The 15,322-nt window shown below is 37.2% G+C and overlaps 1 protein-coding gene across 2 annotated transcripts in view; it reads right to left on the reverse strand.

The window, feature by feature from the left end:
- The window catches only part of ACSS3 (acyl-CoA synthetase short chain family member 3), a 67,226-nt gene that overhangs the window by 38,645 nt on the left and 13,259 nt on the right, over positions 1–15,322 (reverse strand). Inside the window, exons 3-7 of one of the 2 annotated variants that reach the window (XM_035338581.1) lie at positions 12,471–12,659; positions 5,956–6,090; positions 5,551–5,691; positions 4,650–4,730; positions 4,463–4,558 (exon numbers count right to left, since the gene is read on the reverse strand). In XM_035338581.1, coding sequence (XP_035194472.1) covers positions 4,463–4,558; positions 4,650–4,730; positions 5,551–5,691; positions 5,956–6,090; positions 12,471–12,659 — 642 coding nt within the window. Of the gene's footprint in view, positions 1–4,462; positions 4,559–4,649; positions 4,731–5,550; positions 5,692–5,955; positions 6,091–7,790; positions 7,904–12,470; positions 12,660–15,322 lie in introns of those variants that run through there. The other variant, XM_035338590.1, reaches the window with a different exon arrangement.

The raw sequence follows: 15,322 nt of genomic DNA on the forward strand, positions 1-15,322 counted from the left end.
GCTGAAGTTTTTGCTCTGTGTTATTCAGAATATCAGAAAAGTCAATCATGGTGGTCCCCAGCCTTAAAATTCTATTGGTCCACTGGGAAACCATTGTATGTTGTGTTTTTTTTTTCCACACTAGAAAATAGAACTACTTTATAAAAGAATTAAACTTGAAAAGAACTATTTCTTTTTTCTTTACTCTATTTTGATTTTCTAATGAAACACATTTATTACTAAGATTCTCTGCTTAATTATTTGTAGAGATCCTTAAGCCAGTGAAGACCCCAAAATTGCATACCAGAACTACACTGAGCACCTGGAAATGAAATAAAGATGGAGATGGGGTTTGGAAGGTATGCAACATTAAGTAAATTGTCTGAATCACAAAATCGACATAGAAAAGTGCTTAGTTTCTTTCTTTTCCAAACTTCAGCTGAGCTCACACATTTAGTGTCACTACACTCCAAATAGGTATGTTATGTGTTCACTCCCTCCAAAATTTAATTAAAAAGCAGAAGAGCCTAAATGTAGATATTATTCATAAACTAGATTTCTAAAAAGAAATTAAAAGAAAAAAATAAAATGACTAGTGGATGGAACAGATGAACAGCAGCATATGCTAAGATTTCCCAAATTCATACACATATAAATAAGAATTCAGTCTACAAAATCTTTAGTCAAAGCAGTCAATGGTTCACTCCTTCATGTACTCCAAAACCAGAAGTGATCTGAACCAGAAGACTACACACACTGCACACCACAAAGTTAGTAATCCATTTAACAGTTGACCTGAGGAGGTGCAGGCCTGTGCTGAACTGCACATAAAATTTGGCCCTAAAGGCTGTGTTGTGTTGCACATAACCCTTGGCTGCAGGACAAACTTCACCAGCTAATCCTGACGGAGGAGCCTGTCTGTAGACAGCTCCCTCTTGGCCCTGGCTACCAGAGTGGCCTTGTCATTATTTTACAGTGAAGCAGCACGTTCTCATGTGAACATATTTTTGTTTAGTAGCAGCAATAATGAAGAGATTTTATTTTATAATGCTGCAATGAGCAGAATCAGAAGAGACATAAGATTTTCCTCCTAGTGTTAGCCTGAGTAAATGGTATTTTAATCAATAACATATGCCTTACTTACTGGGAGTAATATTAAATGCTAGCACCAGTGCTGCTAGCATTCCCCACAAGTGTGGGGAATTCCCCAAAATTCTTGTCTCTCTCTTGACTTTGCCCAGGAGATCTGCCTTGTTTGAGTAAATCCAAGTGAAGTAAGAAAACAAAGATTTCTAGCTTGTGTGGAGACTATACACCAGAAATTTAACCTCACTTATTAATCTATTCTTTCCAACACCAAAAAAAGTCATCAATTGGAAGTTCAGAAAATAATAGATATCATTTTCCTAGAGTATATTTCAGCTTCTTGAGTTTTGAAGATATCTAACATTAACTCTGATCCCCTATACAAATCATTTAAGTTGCTGGAAAAGCAGGTTCAAGATTGAGAGATGGAATGTTAGTATCTAAGTATAGCCTGCAGAGATAGCCACACATCCTTTTAAGCCTTCATTTCCAGAAAACAGGACAAAGTCAAAGTAAGTAACAGATTTTTGCTTAAGGATACTGAATTTCCAAAGATTTTACAGAGTTTTTACATAGCATATAGGTGTAATAGCAAAGATCATTACCACCTAAAAGGGGAAGGACAAATGGAATCTTGTGGGACATTGTGTGCAAAACACAGACTGCTCTTCTTCACCTCTCCACCTCAGAAAAATGCAGGTGAAAACTGAATACTGAATATATCTGTATGCAAAATTTTAACTTTAACTTTTCAGAGCCAAAGCTTGCTCACAGTCGTCTCTTCTGTCACCTCATAATGCTAAAAGGAGCGTCCAGACTGCTTGTCATCTTCACAGGAAAATAATGCATTCACTTCAAGCTTTCATGCTGAATACTGACACATTAAGCAAGTCAGTGAACTTGATCTTTCCCAAAGGAAAACTGGGTTTTAAATTAAGAATAACAATTTGTTTAAGTTTCCTCCAGTTGCTGCAGTCATTGGCTGGAAATAGTAAAGTATGTGAGATTCTCTATGACTTAGCTGTTTAGGAAAAAAAAATATTATCACTCTGTGTACTTTAATATTTAATAAAAAATACTTGTTTTGCAGGTCTGCTTTCCTGAGAGATTTTTGAAAAATCATTTCAAGGCCTAGACACTAAAAAACAGTTGCCTCAGACCTTACAGATCACAACGTGGAAGAAAAATACCCTAAAAAAAAAAAAATCATTTTCTGTTTCATACAACAGCTTAACACTTTACCTGGAGTATTTCAGTGAAGAGAATAAATCAGTGAAACCACAAAGACGAGACCAAATTCCATACTGTACTTTTAAGACCTCAGAGTTTGCTATGCTTTTAAACATTGCATTTTGTTTCTTATTTCACATTTTTCCATTGCAAAAATGATAAACAAAAGCACAAAGCAACATACACAAGTGTCAGCTGGGCACAATCTGCTGTTCTATGAGAGATTACCAATCTTCTTCCTACACACACTTACAAAAATAAACTTAATATCATGGGAAGCAGTAACATGAAGCACGAATGTGAGCTCATATGGTGTCGCAGACATGGTTCACATAGAAGCTTCTTGTGCACCCCCAGCCTTTTCACTGGCAGGGCAGCACAAGAAGCTCAGAAGTCCTTGAATAAGTGTAAGCATTGCTCTGCAACAGAACATCAGAGCGTTATCAGCATTATTCTCATACTAAATACAAAACATACCACCATACCAGCTACCAGGAAGAAAATTAACTATCCCAGCCAAAACCAGGACAAGCTAATACAACTTACTGCCTGTAAGACCACTGAAACAGACAATTACTAGGTGGGCTTTACTCTGCATGGTGTCAAAGAAGCTGGGATATAACCAGAATTCCTAATGTCAGGAAAATGCAGGCAACCAAGTCTCAGCATGTTTAAGAGTTTGCAATACAAGTACTTTTAAATAAAATATCTTTCACTATCACTGAAGGATGCTGGACTCACTACCTGAAGAATAAAAAACATGGTCCAAGCAACACTGTTATCTTCTTGCCTGGCAATAACAAAATCAGCAATAACTTCTAAAAAGAGAGAGAGAGAGAGAGAGAATATAAGGTAACATGATTGCTTTTTTGAGCACCCAAGCTAGGATGCAGCAGGCTACTCTAACTGGACTAGTCTGTCCTCCTCCCCAGAGTTCCATTGCCCAAGGACCAAGCCTTGAATTCCATTGAGTCAAGGCTTCAGGTAAGGGGAGGAAAGAGAGAGAAGTTCTGGCTCCAGACTTCCCAGTTGCCTCCAGCTCAGATCCAGTAAGAATCTGTCATTCCCAGCCATGCAACACACAACATTGCTAGATTCCTACCAAAGGTAATTTAACGGCCTGTGGCTGAAGCCCCAGCACACAGGAACACTGCCACAGCCTGCTGTTTCTTTGTTGTTTTGGAGTTCCTTGCTCCAGTGACCATCACCAGTCACACTGATGAAGCAGATGAATATGAAGGATAATGAAGTAAGCTTTCTTTAAGAAATAATGTAATAGAAGAGGAATTATAAACTCTGAAGAGATACACACTATTCAAATATATGGCAATAATGTGTATATATATGGCATGAAGAACGGACAGGCATAAACAGCATCACCAGGATCATCAACTGGAGGAAATACTGCCTTTTCACCAGCTGACCTTTAAAATGGACCATCATTCTGACAGATTTCAGCAGTGTCATCTATGAAGCCAAACAACTAACTGATCATTACATTCAGTTTCACAGAAAACATCTTTTGGGAAGGATCTCAGCTGCTGAAAAAGAAATGCTACAGCTAAATACCCTGATGGCCCTGTGTATTTAAATTGTGTGCAAATCCCTGCATGCATTCTATTATATTAATTCCTTATTATATTCCTATTTATCTTTTGCTCTCCCTTTGTACCATTAACCACTGCACTTTCAGGAATATGTCAATGGAGAGTAGGACATGCCTTTACTATACTCTTTCACACAGCTATGGAGGCACAGTCTCCTCTCTTACAAAAATAACAGTAGTGAAGACCATGCCAGAAAGTGCTGATTTACAACCCAGACTCTCTGCTGTAGCTCCAGCTCAGGCACCATCTTCTGCCTTGATGCTGATCCAAGAATCAGCCCTGGAATCTGTAGTACTCAGCTTTTACTCTCCACTGCAGTCATCAGACAGGAGGGCAAACTTCTCTGTGTGTTACTCAAGCTGCCCACGGAGTCATGGGAAGTGGCTCACAAACTAGATTTGTACTATGAGCCAGTAATGGAAGAGGCCAGGTTTGATGAACTCGATTAAAATACTTTAATTTTGAAACAACCTGAGAAGAAAAATTTGAAAGAAAAAGTAATACCCTAATTCCACATTGCATTAATTGCAAAAATGTCGGAGTTGGTAGTACACATTTACCTCATACAAAACTGTAGGATTCCCATGAAGGAGAGGCCCATAGCAAATGTAGGAATGGCCAACTACCCAGCCTAAATCAGAAGCTGCCCACCACACCTAAAATGAAATAAAAAAATAAGAATATTGTGGTGTGTGTTTTTTTAAAGACAAGTTCAAAAAAAATTATATGACATTTAAATTGTATTACCTCACCAGGCTTGAGTCCATATACAGCTGACATTGTCCAGTTCAGCATTACTGCATAGCCACCTGTTGGTCTGATAACACCCTAAATAAGAAAATTTAAATGTTTAAGATCAAGGATGCAATAATATGCCTGTCTTCAATGAAATTTTGAATTTTTAGTAGTAATCAACTTAAAGTTATCCAATTCCAATACTCCTCACTTAATAAAAGAATCCTTTCTTACAAGTATATGCTTCTGCTAATGTTCCAACTGAAGAAGCAATTTTGGGAAGAAAAACAAAAGAAAAACCCAAGTCCTGTGACAACAGTTTTCAGAAAACAACTAACAAAGACTGAAGTTGCCTCATTCAAATCAGATACAAATATTTAGTCAACATATGCTGCCAAAATTTCAGACCTTGTCCAAGAACCTGGGCACCACTGATACACATTAGCTCATTAAAATGGAGATTGCCACAACAGAGAACGGTTAACTAATGCTTTGTGAATTTCAGAAAGCTGTTTGCCTTTATTAGTCTCTACTCAGTCTCTAACTCAGTCTCCACTCTGAGATTGACAGAAGTTTAGTTATGAAGTTATCACAGCTGAACAATTTTACTTGCATGACCATTTAAATTTAAGTTGTATCAGTGTGATATAGGCTCTGAATTTGTGGTAGTGAGATCACTGCTGGTAAACTACATTCGTATTGAACTACTCTTCATTGTATGAACCAAAAAAAAAAAAAAAATACTCCAGGACTCCAGAAAAATATGAATAAATGAGATTAAAGCATTTCTAGTAATGCTAATCATTTATAGAAGTGAGCTCCACTAAACATTTTCAACCTTTTTAATTAAATATTTTCCTTAAGTGGAACTGCAAATAGGTTACAAACAGTTAGACTGCAGGTAGTCCTTTACCTTGGGCAAGCCTGTTGTTCCAGAAGTATACAGAATATAAAGCGGATGGTCTGAAGGAACAGAGACACACTTATAACATTGTGCTTTTGAAAGTTCTTCTTCCCAGTCAAGATCACGGCCCGGAGCAAGAGGAACATGTCCCTGCCCATCGAAAAACAGAAAAAAATTCAAAGAAAAACAGATGGAATAAAATGTAAATGGGTGGAAAAAAAAACATACTATTCAATTTTCTGTACAGTAGCATTAGTTCTATTTACTATGTAAATATGCATTTAAGTTTTCCCCATAAAATACAAAACCAAACTAGAACACATACATAAAAAAATTACTTGTAGAAGAGAGAAGACACACGGGCTAACTATATATGTGAAAGTTAACAATAAGGCACTGCAACTGTACACTCACCAAGTTAGGTCGCCTGTAAATGAGAACTTTCTCAGGTTTGTTCTGTACCCTTGCAAGTGCTCCTTCTAGGAGCGATATGTATTCCACTTTCCTTTTCGGTTCAAGTCCAAAACTTGCTGTTACAATAAGTCTGGGCTAAAATGAAGAAGTTAGACTGTTGATATATACATTTGCAATATATTTTTATGAAGTATATGTAACCTGATAAAATGTTTTCCATGCAATTAGTCGGTTAATGAAAATCAACATAGAAAATCTATCTTCATATAATTAGAACCAGGGGTTAGCTCAGTTTCTAAGGAAACAAAGCTTGTGTGATCTTGCTGTCCATGCATCTGTTTTTTGTTCTGCAGCACTCTAATAACTCTGACACTCTTCACCATTTTCAACCAAATTTGAGCAACAACATTAAGTTATTGTAAATTGCACAAAATGTACTGATCAGACAGAAAACCCCATCCCCATGTAGCCCTCCACTAAGGAAAAGTTCTACAGAGATGTCAACAATCATCTGTCCTAGTTAGCCTGCTTCCTAATTATGTCAGAACCCAACTAGCTATAGCACTTTGGTGGCTCTTTCTCAGCCTGTAATTCAATGACATGGGAGGATAAGAGGGGGAAAGAGGAAAAAGAAAACAAGAGAGGACAAGAAACTAGAAATACCAGAAAAGAATAAGCTAAAGTCATTAAAGTCATAAAGCACGAGGGAATTTAACCTAGAGTCTTTCAAGCGATGGCAGCAGGATTCAGGATGCAAATCCCATTAAAATCAAATTATTCTAGTTCTGCTTTGTTGTTTTTTTGTGTGTTTTTTTTTTTGTGTGGTTTTTTTTTTTTTGGTTGGTTGGTTGGTTGGTTTGGTTTGTTTTTAGAATAATTTCTATTTCCAGATGTGGATTTAGAAGATTTCCAGCTTTTCCATTACATTTTTTATTAAATCAACCTCAGTAAGATGCTGATGCAAGATTTCCTAAGGCAAAAAAGTCACTTACTGCATACAAACAATTTTGATATAAGTCCCAAGATCAGTATTTTTATTTCTTGTATTTCAGGAAAGGGTAGCACCAAAGAAACTATGTGTTAGAACACATTTTAATTATAGAAGAATGAGCCTTCATTCTCCTTTCTTTTGGAGTTTTAGAAGTATATTTATCTTGTGTACCTCAGTCTGATCCAGCCAGTTTAGTAAACGTATGCATTAGCATAAATCTCATTAGATAGGCACAAACCACAATGCCACAGTTAAGGTTGCATTAAGCTTTGCATAGAAAGCACAGATTGTTTTTTTACAATTTATTCTTAAAATTATTTCAAATAATAACAAAATGTTTCCTGTCTAAATCTGCCATTCAGAGAACTTTGCTAATTAGCTTGTACTCAAAATAAAGGTTTCTGATGAGCTTTAAAATTTCAGCATTTGTCATCTTTCCCTTTTGGGATACAGCGATTTTCATAAAAGATGATACAATACAATGCAGTTAAACTGAAAATTCATCAGGAGGCTACCCTGGAATTAGATATAATTAATATGTTATCGACATGTTTCTATTCAATTGTTACAATGAATGGATGCCAGGTTTACAGTCACTTGTAAATTGTGCCCCCTCTGCTCATCAACTACTTTGTAAGCAGCAAGGAAGTCTAAATATAGCCAGTACTACATTGCCTAAGGTGATGTATTTCCCAAGTGAGGGTTATTGCTTGTAAGCATCATGGATCACTCTGTGATCGAAGGTTCATAACTGGCTCTTTTCTAGTGTTTTACCTCTCTGTCTACCAATACTATTTCCCCTGCACCTCCACTCCCATATTGCTTTTATACACCCATTTCCCACCTCTTCCATGGCTCCATGTAGTCCTGCATGATAGATTATATAGAAATATAACTAGTATGACGGAAAAGCAGAGGAGTTCTTAGGTTTGCTGGAGAAGGAATGCCAGAGATAGTGAGCTGTAGAAAAAAACATGAAGAAGTAGAAGTGAGATAAAGCAAGGTCCAATAGTACTAGACCAACAATTTTATTCTATTGTAAAGGCTCCTTCTACAAATTCTTCCATAGCGTCTAGCAGCATGCAAGGCAAGGTTTAGAAGAAGTTTTTAGTGGGACAACTCAGAAAGCTGCAAGAAGCCCAAACTGAAAACAGACAAGCTTTAGGCACAAAATGTCGGTACCATCATGAAGATGTTTACAGAGAGATCCTGCACTCAAGCACTCAACTCAACACACAAAGCTCTTTCCATTTCTTGCCCCGGCCACACATTTGCTCACAAGCCTGTCCTCAAATTTCTTGCACTTTCATTGCATTGGTACTGCTCTGACTATGTAGTTACATGAGCCATGCATGTTTATTTCCGTCAGGTATTATACATTGCTGTACAAAGAGACCTGAATCATACCATACAAGTAAAAAATAAAGAGCAAGATAGTGCCTTCTAATCTATAATAGATTTCTAAAAACATATTTAAAAAAAAAAAAAAAAACAGTGCTTCAAGACAAGACAGAACTGCAAATATTATAAGGCAATTAAGTTTTAGCAGCTGAGCCTGCAGTCTTAATCATAGAATCATCTAGGCTGGAAAAGACCTTCAAGACCACCAAGTCCAACCAACCATCAACCTAACCTACTAAGTCCCATCACTAAGCCATGTCCCCTAATGCCACATCCACAGGTCTCGTAAATACCTTCAGGGACTGGGACTCCACCACTTCCCTGGGCAGCCCGTTGCAACACATAACCACCCTCTTCACAAAAAAAAATATTCCTAATATCCAACCTAAACCTCCCCTAAGGCCACTTGAGGCCGTTTCCTTGCATCCTACCACTTTGTCATCGGTGAAAAGAGATCGGCACCCTTCTCACTGCAACCTCCTTTCAGGCAGTTGTAGAGAGCAATGAGGTCTCCCTCAGCCTCCTCTTCTCTAAACTAAACAATCCCAGTTCCCTCAACTGCTCCTCATAAGTCTTGTTTTCTAGTCCCTTCACCAGCTTCATTGCTCTTCTCTACACACACTTCAGCACTGCAATGTCCTTCTTGTAGTGAGGGGCCCAGAACTGAACACATTACTTAAGGCGCAATGACACCAGTGCTAAGTGCAAAGGAAAAATCAGTCCTGCTGGCCACGCTATTTCTGATGCAGGCCAGGATGCCATTGGCCTTCAGGGCCACCTGGGCCAAATGATGGCTCACGTTCAGCCTACTGCCAACCAGAACCTCCAGGTCATTTTCTGACAGGCAACTTCCTAGCCACTCTTCCCCCAGCCTATACCATTGAATGGGGTTGTTAGGACCCAAGTGCAGGACCCAGAACTTAGCCTTTTTAACTATCTTGTGACTGGACTCAGCCCATCGGTCCAGCCTATCCAGATCCCTCTGCAGAGCCTTCCTACCCTCAAGCTGATCAATACTGCTGCCAAAATTGGTACCATCTACAAACTTATTGAGGGTGCACTCAATTCCCTCATACACATTGATAAAAATGTTAAACAAAACTGGCCCCAGTACTGAGCCCTGGGGAACGCCACTGGTGATCAGCCACCATCTGGACAGAACTCCATTCACTGTTACTCTCCAGACAATTCTTCACCCAGCAAACTGTACACCTGAGCTGCATTTCTCCAGGAGAATACTATGAAAAATGGTGTCAAATGCCTCACTAAAATCAAGGTAAACAACATCCACAGTCTTTCCCGCCTTTCCCTCATCTACTAAGCAGGTCATCTTGTCTTAGAAGAAGACCAAGTTAGTCAGGCAGGACCTGCCCTTCATAAACCCATGCTGGCTGCTTCTGATCACTCCATGGTCCCATATGTGCCTCATTATGATGAGAAGTAGGTGTAACCATTTACAGCCACATCAGTGCACAGAAACTATGCCTTATTCAGAATAAACTATTACAAAATATTAACTCATTTTTTCAAGGATGCCTTATTAAAATCCCTGACTGTGTCAACTGTAAATAAGAGAGGAATACAGTATTTCTGACCTCAATGGAAGATAATAAAAGATAGTTTTGAATAACCTGGGTATCTCATATTTTGCATTTCAAAGAACTGTTGTTCATGTGCAAATCGTAATTCTGCTTTAGCCTGAAGAGCTTTCATGTCTGAAAAAATCCATTACTCGTATTTATTTTGCAGGGTTTGGACTTCAAGTCTAAAAAGCCCTCTGGAATTGCTATATAGTTTTTTGTGATTTAAAAACAAAAATCTTTTTGTCAAAGGCATAGCAACTATTTCATCAAATAAACATAGAAGCACTGTTCTTAAAACATCATTCTCAGCTTTCCTAGTTTATTAAGATAAAGTCCTTAAACAAATGTCATGTTAACTTCTCAAAATATAATTAGTGTTCTTCAGAAGTATCTACTGTTTTGATATTGAAAACTACATATTCTCAAATTCAGATGAAATAAAAGATTAGAAGAAATGCCTCTTCTCATACACTGTATCACTTCATCACAATTCACCATAGAAAGTCTTTAACACTGTCAATACCTGACAAGAGTAGAAATTATCAGCTGCAGGACTTTGCAGCATTCCCAGACCTATTTAAAATTAAAGTTAAATTAAGGCAAGTTGTTAAAGTATATGTAGGTTTTCATAGTCACTAGAAAGTGTCTGTTATTTAGGTCTTCTGACAAAACTTGAAGTTTGACCTTTCTTCTGAAAAAGCACCTCAAAGCCAGCTTTCTATTCCATGTCTTTAACTCTTTCTAGTTAATTTTTCCAAAATTAGGCCCTGTACTGCAGTACCTAATTCATACAAAAGCCTAATACAAATACTGGGGTGGGGAGGAGACTGCTTCAATTAATATCTGAGTTCAGGAAAACACTTTCTATCACAGCTACTTATATTCATATCTTGAAGATAATCTAGTAGCATGCAATTCACTTATCAAGGAAGTTTTACAGTATTGCATAACTGGCTTGAAATTTAGTGTGCCTCTCGTCTTTTCTTACACTTTCATTATGTATCAGATGGATCAAAAAATAAAACAAAATATTTAGCTCTGCCTTTTAAAGGAAAAAGAGGCAACATATATTAAGACTTAATCCATGGCCTGCAAGTAGTAATTCTATAGCTAACCATTAAAAAGATGTGCTACATGACCTTGAGTAAATAATTTTAACTTTCGCTGTTTTCCTTTTAATGCATGAAGCAAAGTCTATGATTACAGTGCTGTCTCTTTTTGTCCCTCAGAGAAAGTCTATTGGAATTAAATAGTTAACAATTGCAAAATAGTCTAAAAAAAAAACATGCTAGATGATTCATAACAACTTTCATTTTCAACTTTCAAGATTCTTTTTTTCTAATCAAAACCTAATCTATTACTTTTCCCTAATCAAAAACTTCTAGGAGTTAAAATTAATTTTTACAGCTTGTTGAGAAAGCCAGGGAATGGGAAAAAAAAAAAAGACATAGAAAAACTAGACCTGTCTTTAGTCTCCTTCCAGCTACTTTTCATAAATCCAGCAAAGCACTTCAGCTCATCTATTAACTTCTGCTTTGTTAGAACACCAAACGGGGGTAGCAGGAAAGAGGAAATGCATTCAACTTTTTAAAAGTGCTTTCAATTTACAGATATTCATAAAATTCAAACTTTACAGATCTGAAGAGCACTTCTGCAAACAAAAATCTCAGTAAAAGTTTTACAAATCCTGCAGATTTTACCCTGTATAACATTTCTTCTAAGCTAAGGCTTCTAAGTCTAGCCAACATGACTCAGTGATTATGGCTACTGCAGAGGGTCTGAATGATCCAAGCAACTGATAAAGATGTCAAAGAGTTTTATTCATTGGTAAAAAACAAGAACAGAAACTTCCAGTACAAACACTGTATACATATACATACACAAGCTATTAATATGCCAATAAAAGCTACTAAGCAGGTTATTAAAGTATTATATGCGTTTTCACTTAAAAAGACATATAATGCTTCATAAACATGTTTAACTTGTGCCTAACTTGGAAGCCTTTAAAGCATTCACCTCTGTTACCTGTGTTCTCTACAAAGCTATTAACTTAAGACAATTAGCTCATTGGCTGCCTTGGTTCTTGTACAAATTAGATGAAATAGATATAGCTGAAAAACTTACTACTTAACATGTACAAACATCAGGTAAACCAACGAAGTCACTGAACGCTGGCATGATGTAGACTGTTGACACTTGAGAAAAATACTGGGTGAGAAGCCAAAATTTTAAGGTGATGCTTAGTAGAGAGTGACTGACAAAAAAGGAGAAGAAAGTCTAAACAGACAACAGTATGTTAAATAATCATGATTTTTTAAGAAATAAAAACCTGTACTTCAATGTCCGCTATAAAAATACAACCCTTAGCACAAAAGTAGCAAGTACTTCGTTTACATTTCAGTTTAGGTATTACAAGCAAATTGAGACCGTGTTCCACAGAAAAGGAAATGATGTCATCCTTCCAGGGAAAAAAATGTTTCTGACATTGGTTTACATAAAGAACAACAAATGGAATTGCATTAGTTATAAATATGTATTACCTTTGCGTGATCAATGCGAACAGCAAGCTCTTTAGAGGCAAATCCACCAAAAATCAGGCTATGGATGGCTCCTATTCTTGCACAAGCCAGCATACAGTATACTGTCTGTGGAATCATGGGCATATAGATGACAACACGATCTCCTTTCTTCACACCATGTCTGACCATGACATCAGCTAACTTGGACACCTGTACTGGCAAAACATTTACAACATATTAAAAACTTACCCAAATCTGGTGATGCCCCCTGAAAAACAACCTTCACACAATCAATGGACACAGGACATTAAGGAAACAAGCCAGTAAGATCCAGAAAGTTGATGAATGATGCAATCAAGGTTCAATAAATTTAAGACTATTTATATTTTTTAAAGCACTCTAATACATCTTGTATTATAAAATGAAAATGGAATTATGCAAATTATATTATTATAATATTATAGCAAAAATCAATAGCAAGGTTTTGCAAATTTTAAATGCCAGTCTAACCATGCATTCTTTTATCCAGCTCACTTACATTTCTCAATTTTAATTTTTTAAAACATACATAAGCAGGGCATTTCATAACACAACTTCTGTTTTACCTATATTTGAAACACAAATCAATGTGAAGTAAGTCTTCCAATTTTCTCCAGTGCAGTGCTGTAAACTTCTCAGACCTTAAGAAATCTTATACCCTGAATGAAATGCAGAACTTAAGAAATCTTATACCTGAGCCAAATTCAAAGAAACACAATTAGATTTAAGAAAACATTTTTCCCCTCATTTTCAAATTTCTAGGATGTAAAAGCTTGAAAATAGACAGTGTATGGGAGCAAAGTTCTGGCAATCAAATCTGGAAGCTCGGAAGCAATGTCAGTCATCCATATCACTGTGAGGAAAATATTTATTACCTCAACAATGTATAGTCCATACTACTTTTGTGATACTTTCATTAGTAAACCAGGATGGTGCATAGTAGTTCTTTTAGAAGGTGAAATGGGAAGCCTGTGACAAGCACTGTGCACTTGTAGCAGCATGGAATATGGCATCTTCTGAAGGAAAATCAAATTACTAATTCCCCAAGAGCAAACAAATTAACTTAGCCATCAGAGGTTTCTGGAGCTCAAGAGGCTGACAGTTGTGTGGCACTCAGATAGTATCTAAACCTGCCAACATCATTTAATTTTTTTAAATAAACATCAGAGTTTAGAGAGGCAACCTGCTCTAGGAGGCCTGCTTAAGCAGGGAAGTTGGACAAGATGACCTCCAGAGGTCCCTTCCAACCACAGGCACTTTGTGATTCTGTGAGCATAAGTAGAAGAGGTACAGCTTAATTGCGTACATAACTGACCAAGAGGTTAATGGGAAAAACTGCAGACTAAGGAGACACAAAGTAGACTAAAAAGCTATTACAAATTCGACAGAAGTAGAAACATCCCAGGCATTCACAAGCTGGAGAATTCCACAAGCATGGTTACAGTCCTACCAGAAGTAAAAAGAGCTGGTGCTTTGTTTGCTTAGTCCTACACTAATGATAAGACTAAAATGTTAAATTCTCTGAGAAGTTCTTGAGATGGGTAAATACACATACAAATCTAAGTTCAGAGCAAAGGAGTTGCTCTGTTTGGCAGGGGAATTCTTCTTATCCACACTAGTAAAACACTTCTTTGAAAGGTCGCCATTCACTAGAAAATACCAGAAATTTTGAGATTCTGATTTCTTTCACTATCAATGCTATGTGAATCTACTCATATATGTCACACCTTACCTACACTGTGTTATTCCTTATTTATTCATTGTATCACATAGGTTAGTAAAGTTGAGACTTGTGAAAGACTCTTCCCTTTGGTTCCCATCAGACTGAGAAGAAAGGAAAGGGGAGACAAACTCCTGAGGGCAGCAGGGGGATGTTGCCTGTAGAATGGAAACTAACCACTTCTAAGCCCCCGAATCAAAAAGAGATGTTTGCAGTGACCAAGCAAATAATGCAAGCAATGGGAACAGCCTATGCCACTCATGTTTAAATAGGACAGGAGGGAAGGACCTTCTTTTTCAAGGATGCACTAGTCAACAGAGTAGATCAGCTATGAAATGTTTTGCTTTCATTTATATTATTTATCAAATTTGCATTTTCTCTATTTAAAGAATTACTTTATCCCAGTTTAATATTTCTAATCCTAATGGCAATGTTACTTTCAGTAATTTGCAGGCATTTAGGTGCTTTCTTCTATGATCGCACTCGAGAAAACATGGGGCAATAGCATCCAGTCCTGGAACGCAGCCCATGCATGTGGCATGGCATTACTTTACTGCTTCTCTCTTCAGTGGGACTTTATGCAACATGAGACAGTAACACACAAGAGCTCCAGACACACCTGAGCTGCGTTTGCATTAGCTACACAGCTCATCCACAATCAAAGCATGCATATTTCTACACCTCTGCCTGAGGATGTAAGAAAATGGAAACCTAGGAGCCCCAGGCATGCCTTGCATCAGAAGGTAAGAACAGCTTCCCCTTTTTCATAAACACTACATAAATCCCTGCTGTTATTTTCAGCCACAAGACAAAGAATGTTTATAAGGCAAAGTCATCAGCATACCAAGCTGCAAACACACATAAACTAATGTATGCAACTCATTCATAACAGACCGCTCACATTAAACGTTAATGATTATCAGAAGAAAATATCTTTTAATTCTAGACCTACTATTATCTATCAATACACTATCAAGTACAAAAACAAATCAACGTGGCTTGGACATCTACACAACTACAACGTATAGCCATACCACTGGCATTTAGTCATTTCTAGATCACTGAACATAACTGTAGGTATGGACAACAGCTCTCCTTACAAAGGTAAATTCCT

Source organism: Oxyura jamaicensis, chromosome 1 (assembly GCF_011077185.1).
Source record: "Oxyura jamaicensis isolate SHBP4307 breed ruddy duck chromosome 1, BPBGC_Ojam_1.0, whole genome shotgun sequence".
Taxonomy (NCBI): Eukaryota; Metazoa; Chordata; class Aves; order Anseriformes; family Anatidae; genus Oxyura; species Oxyura jamaicensis.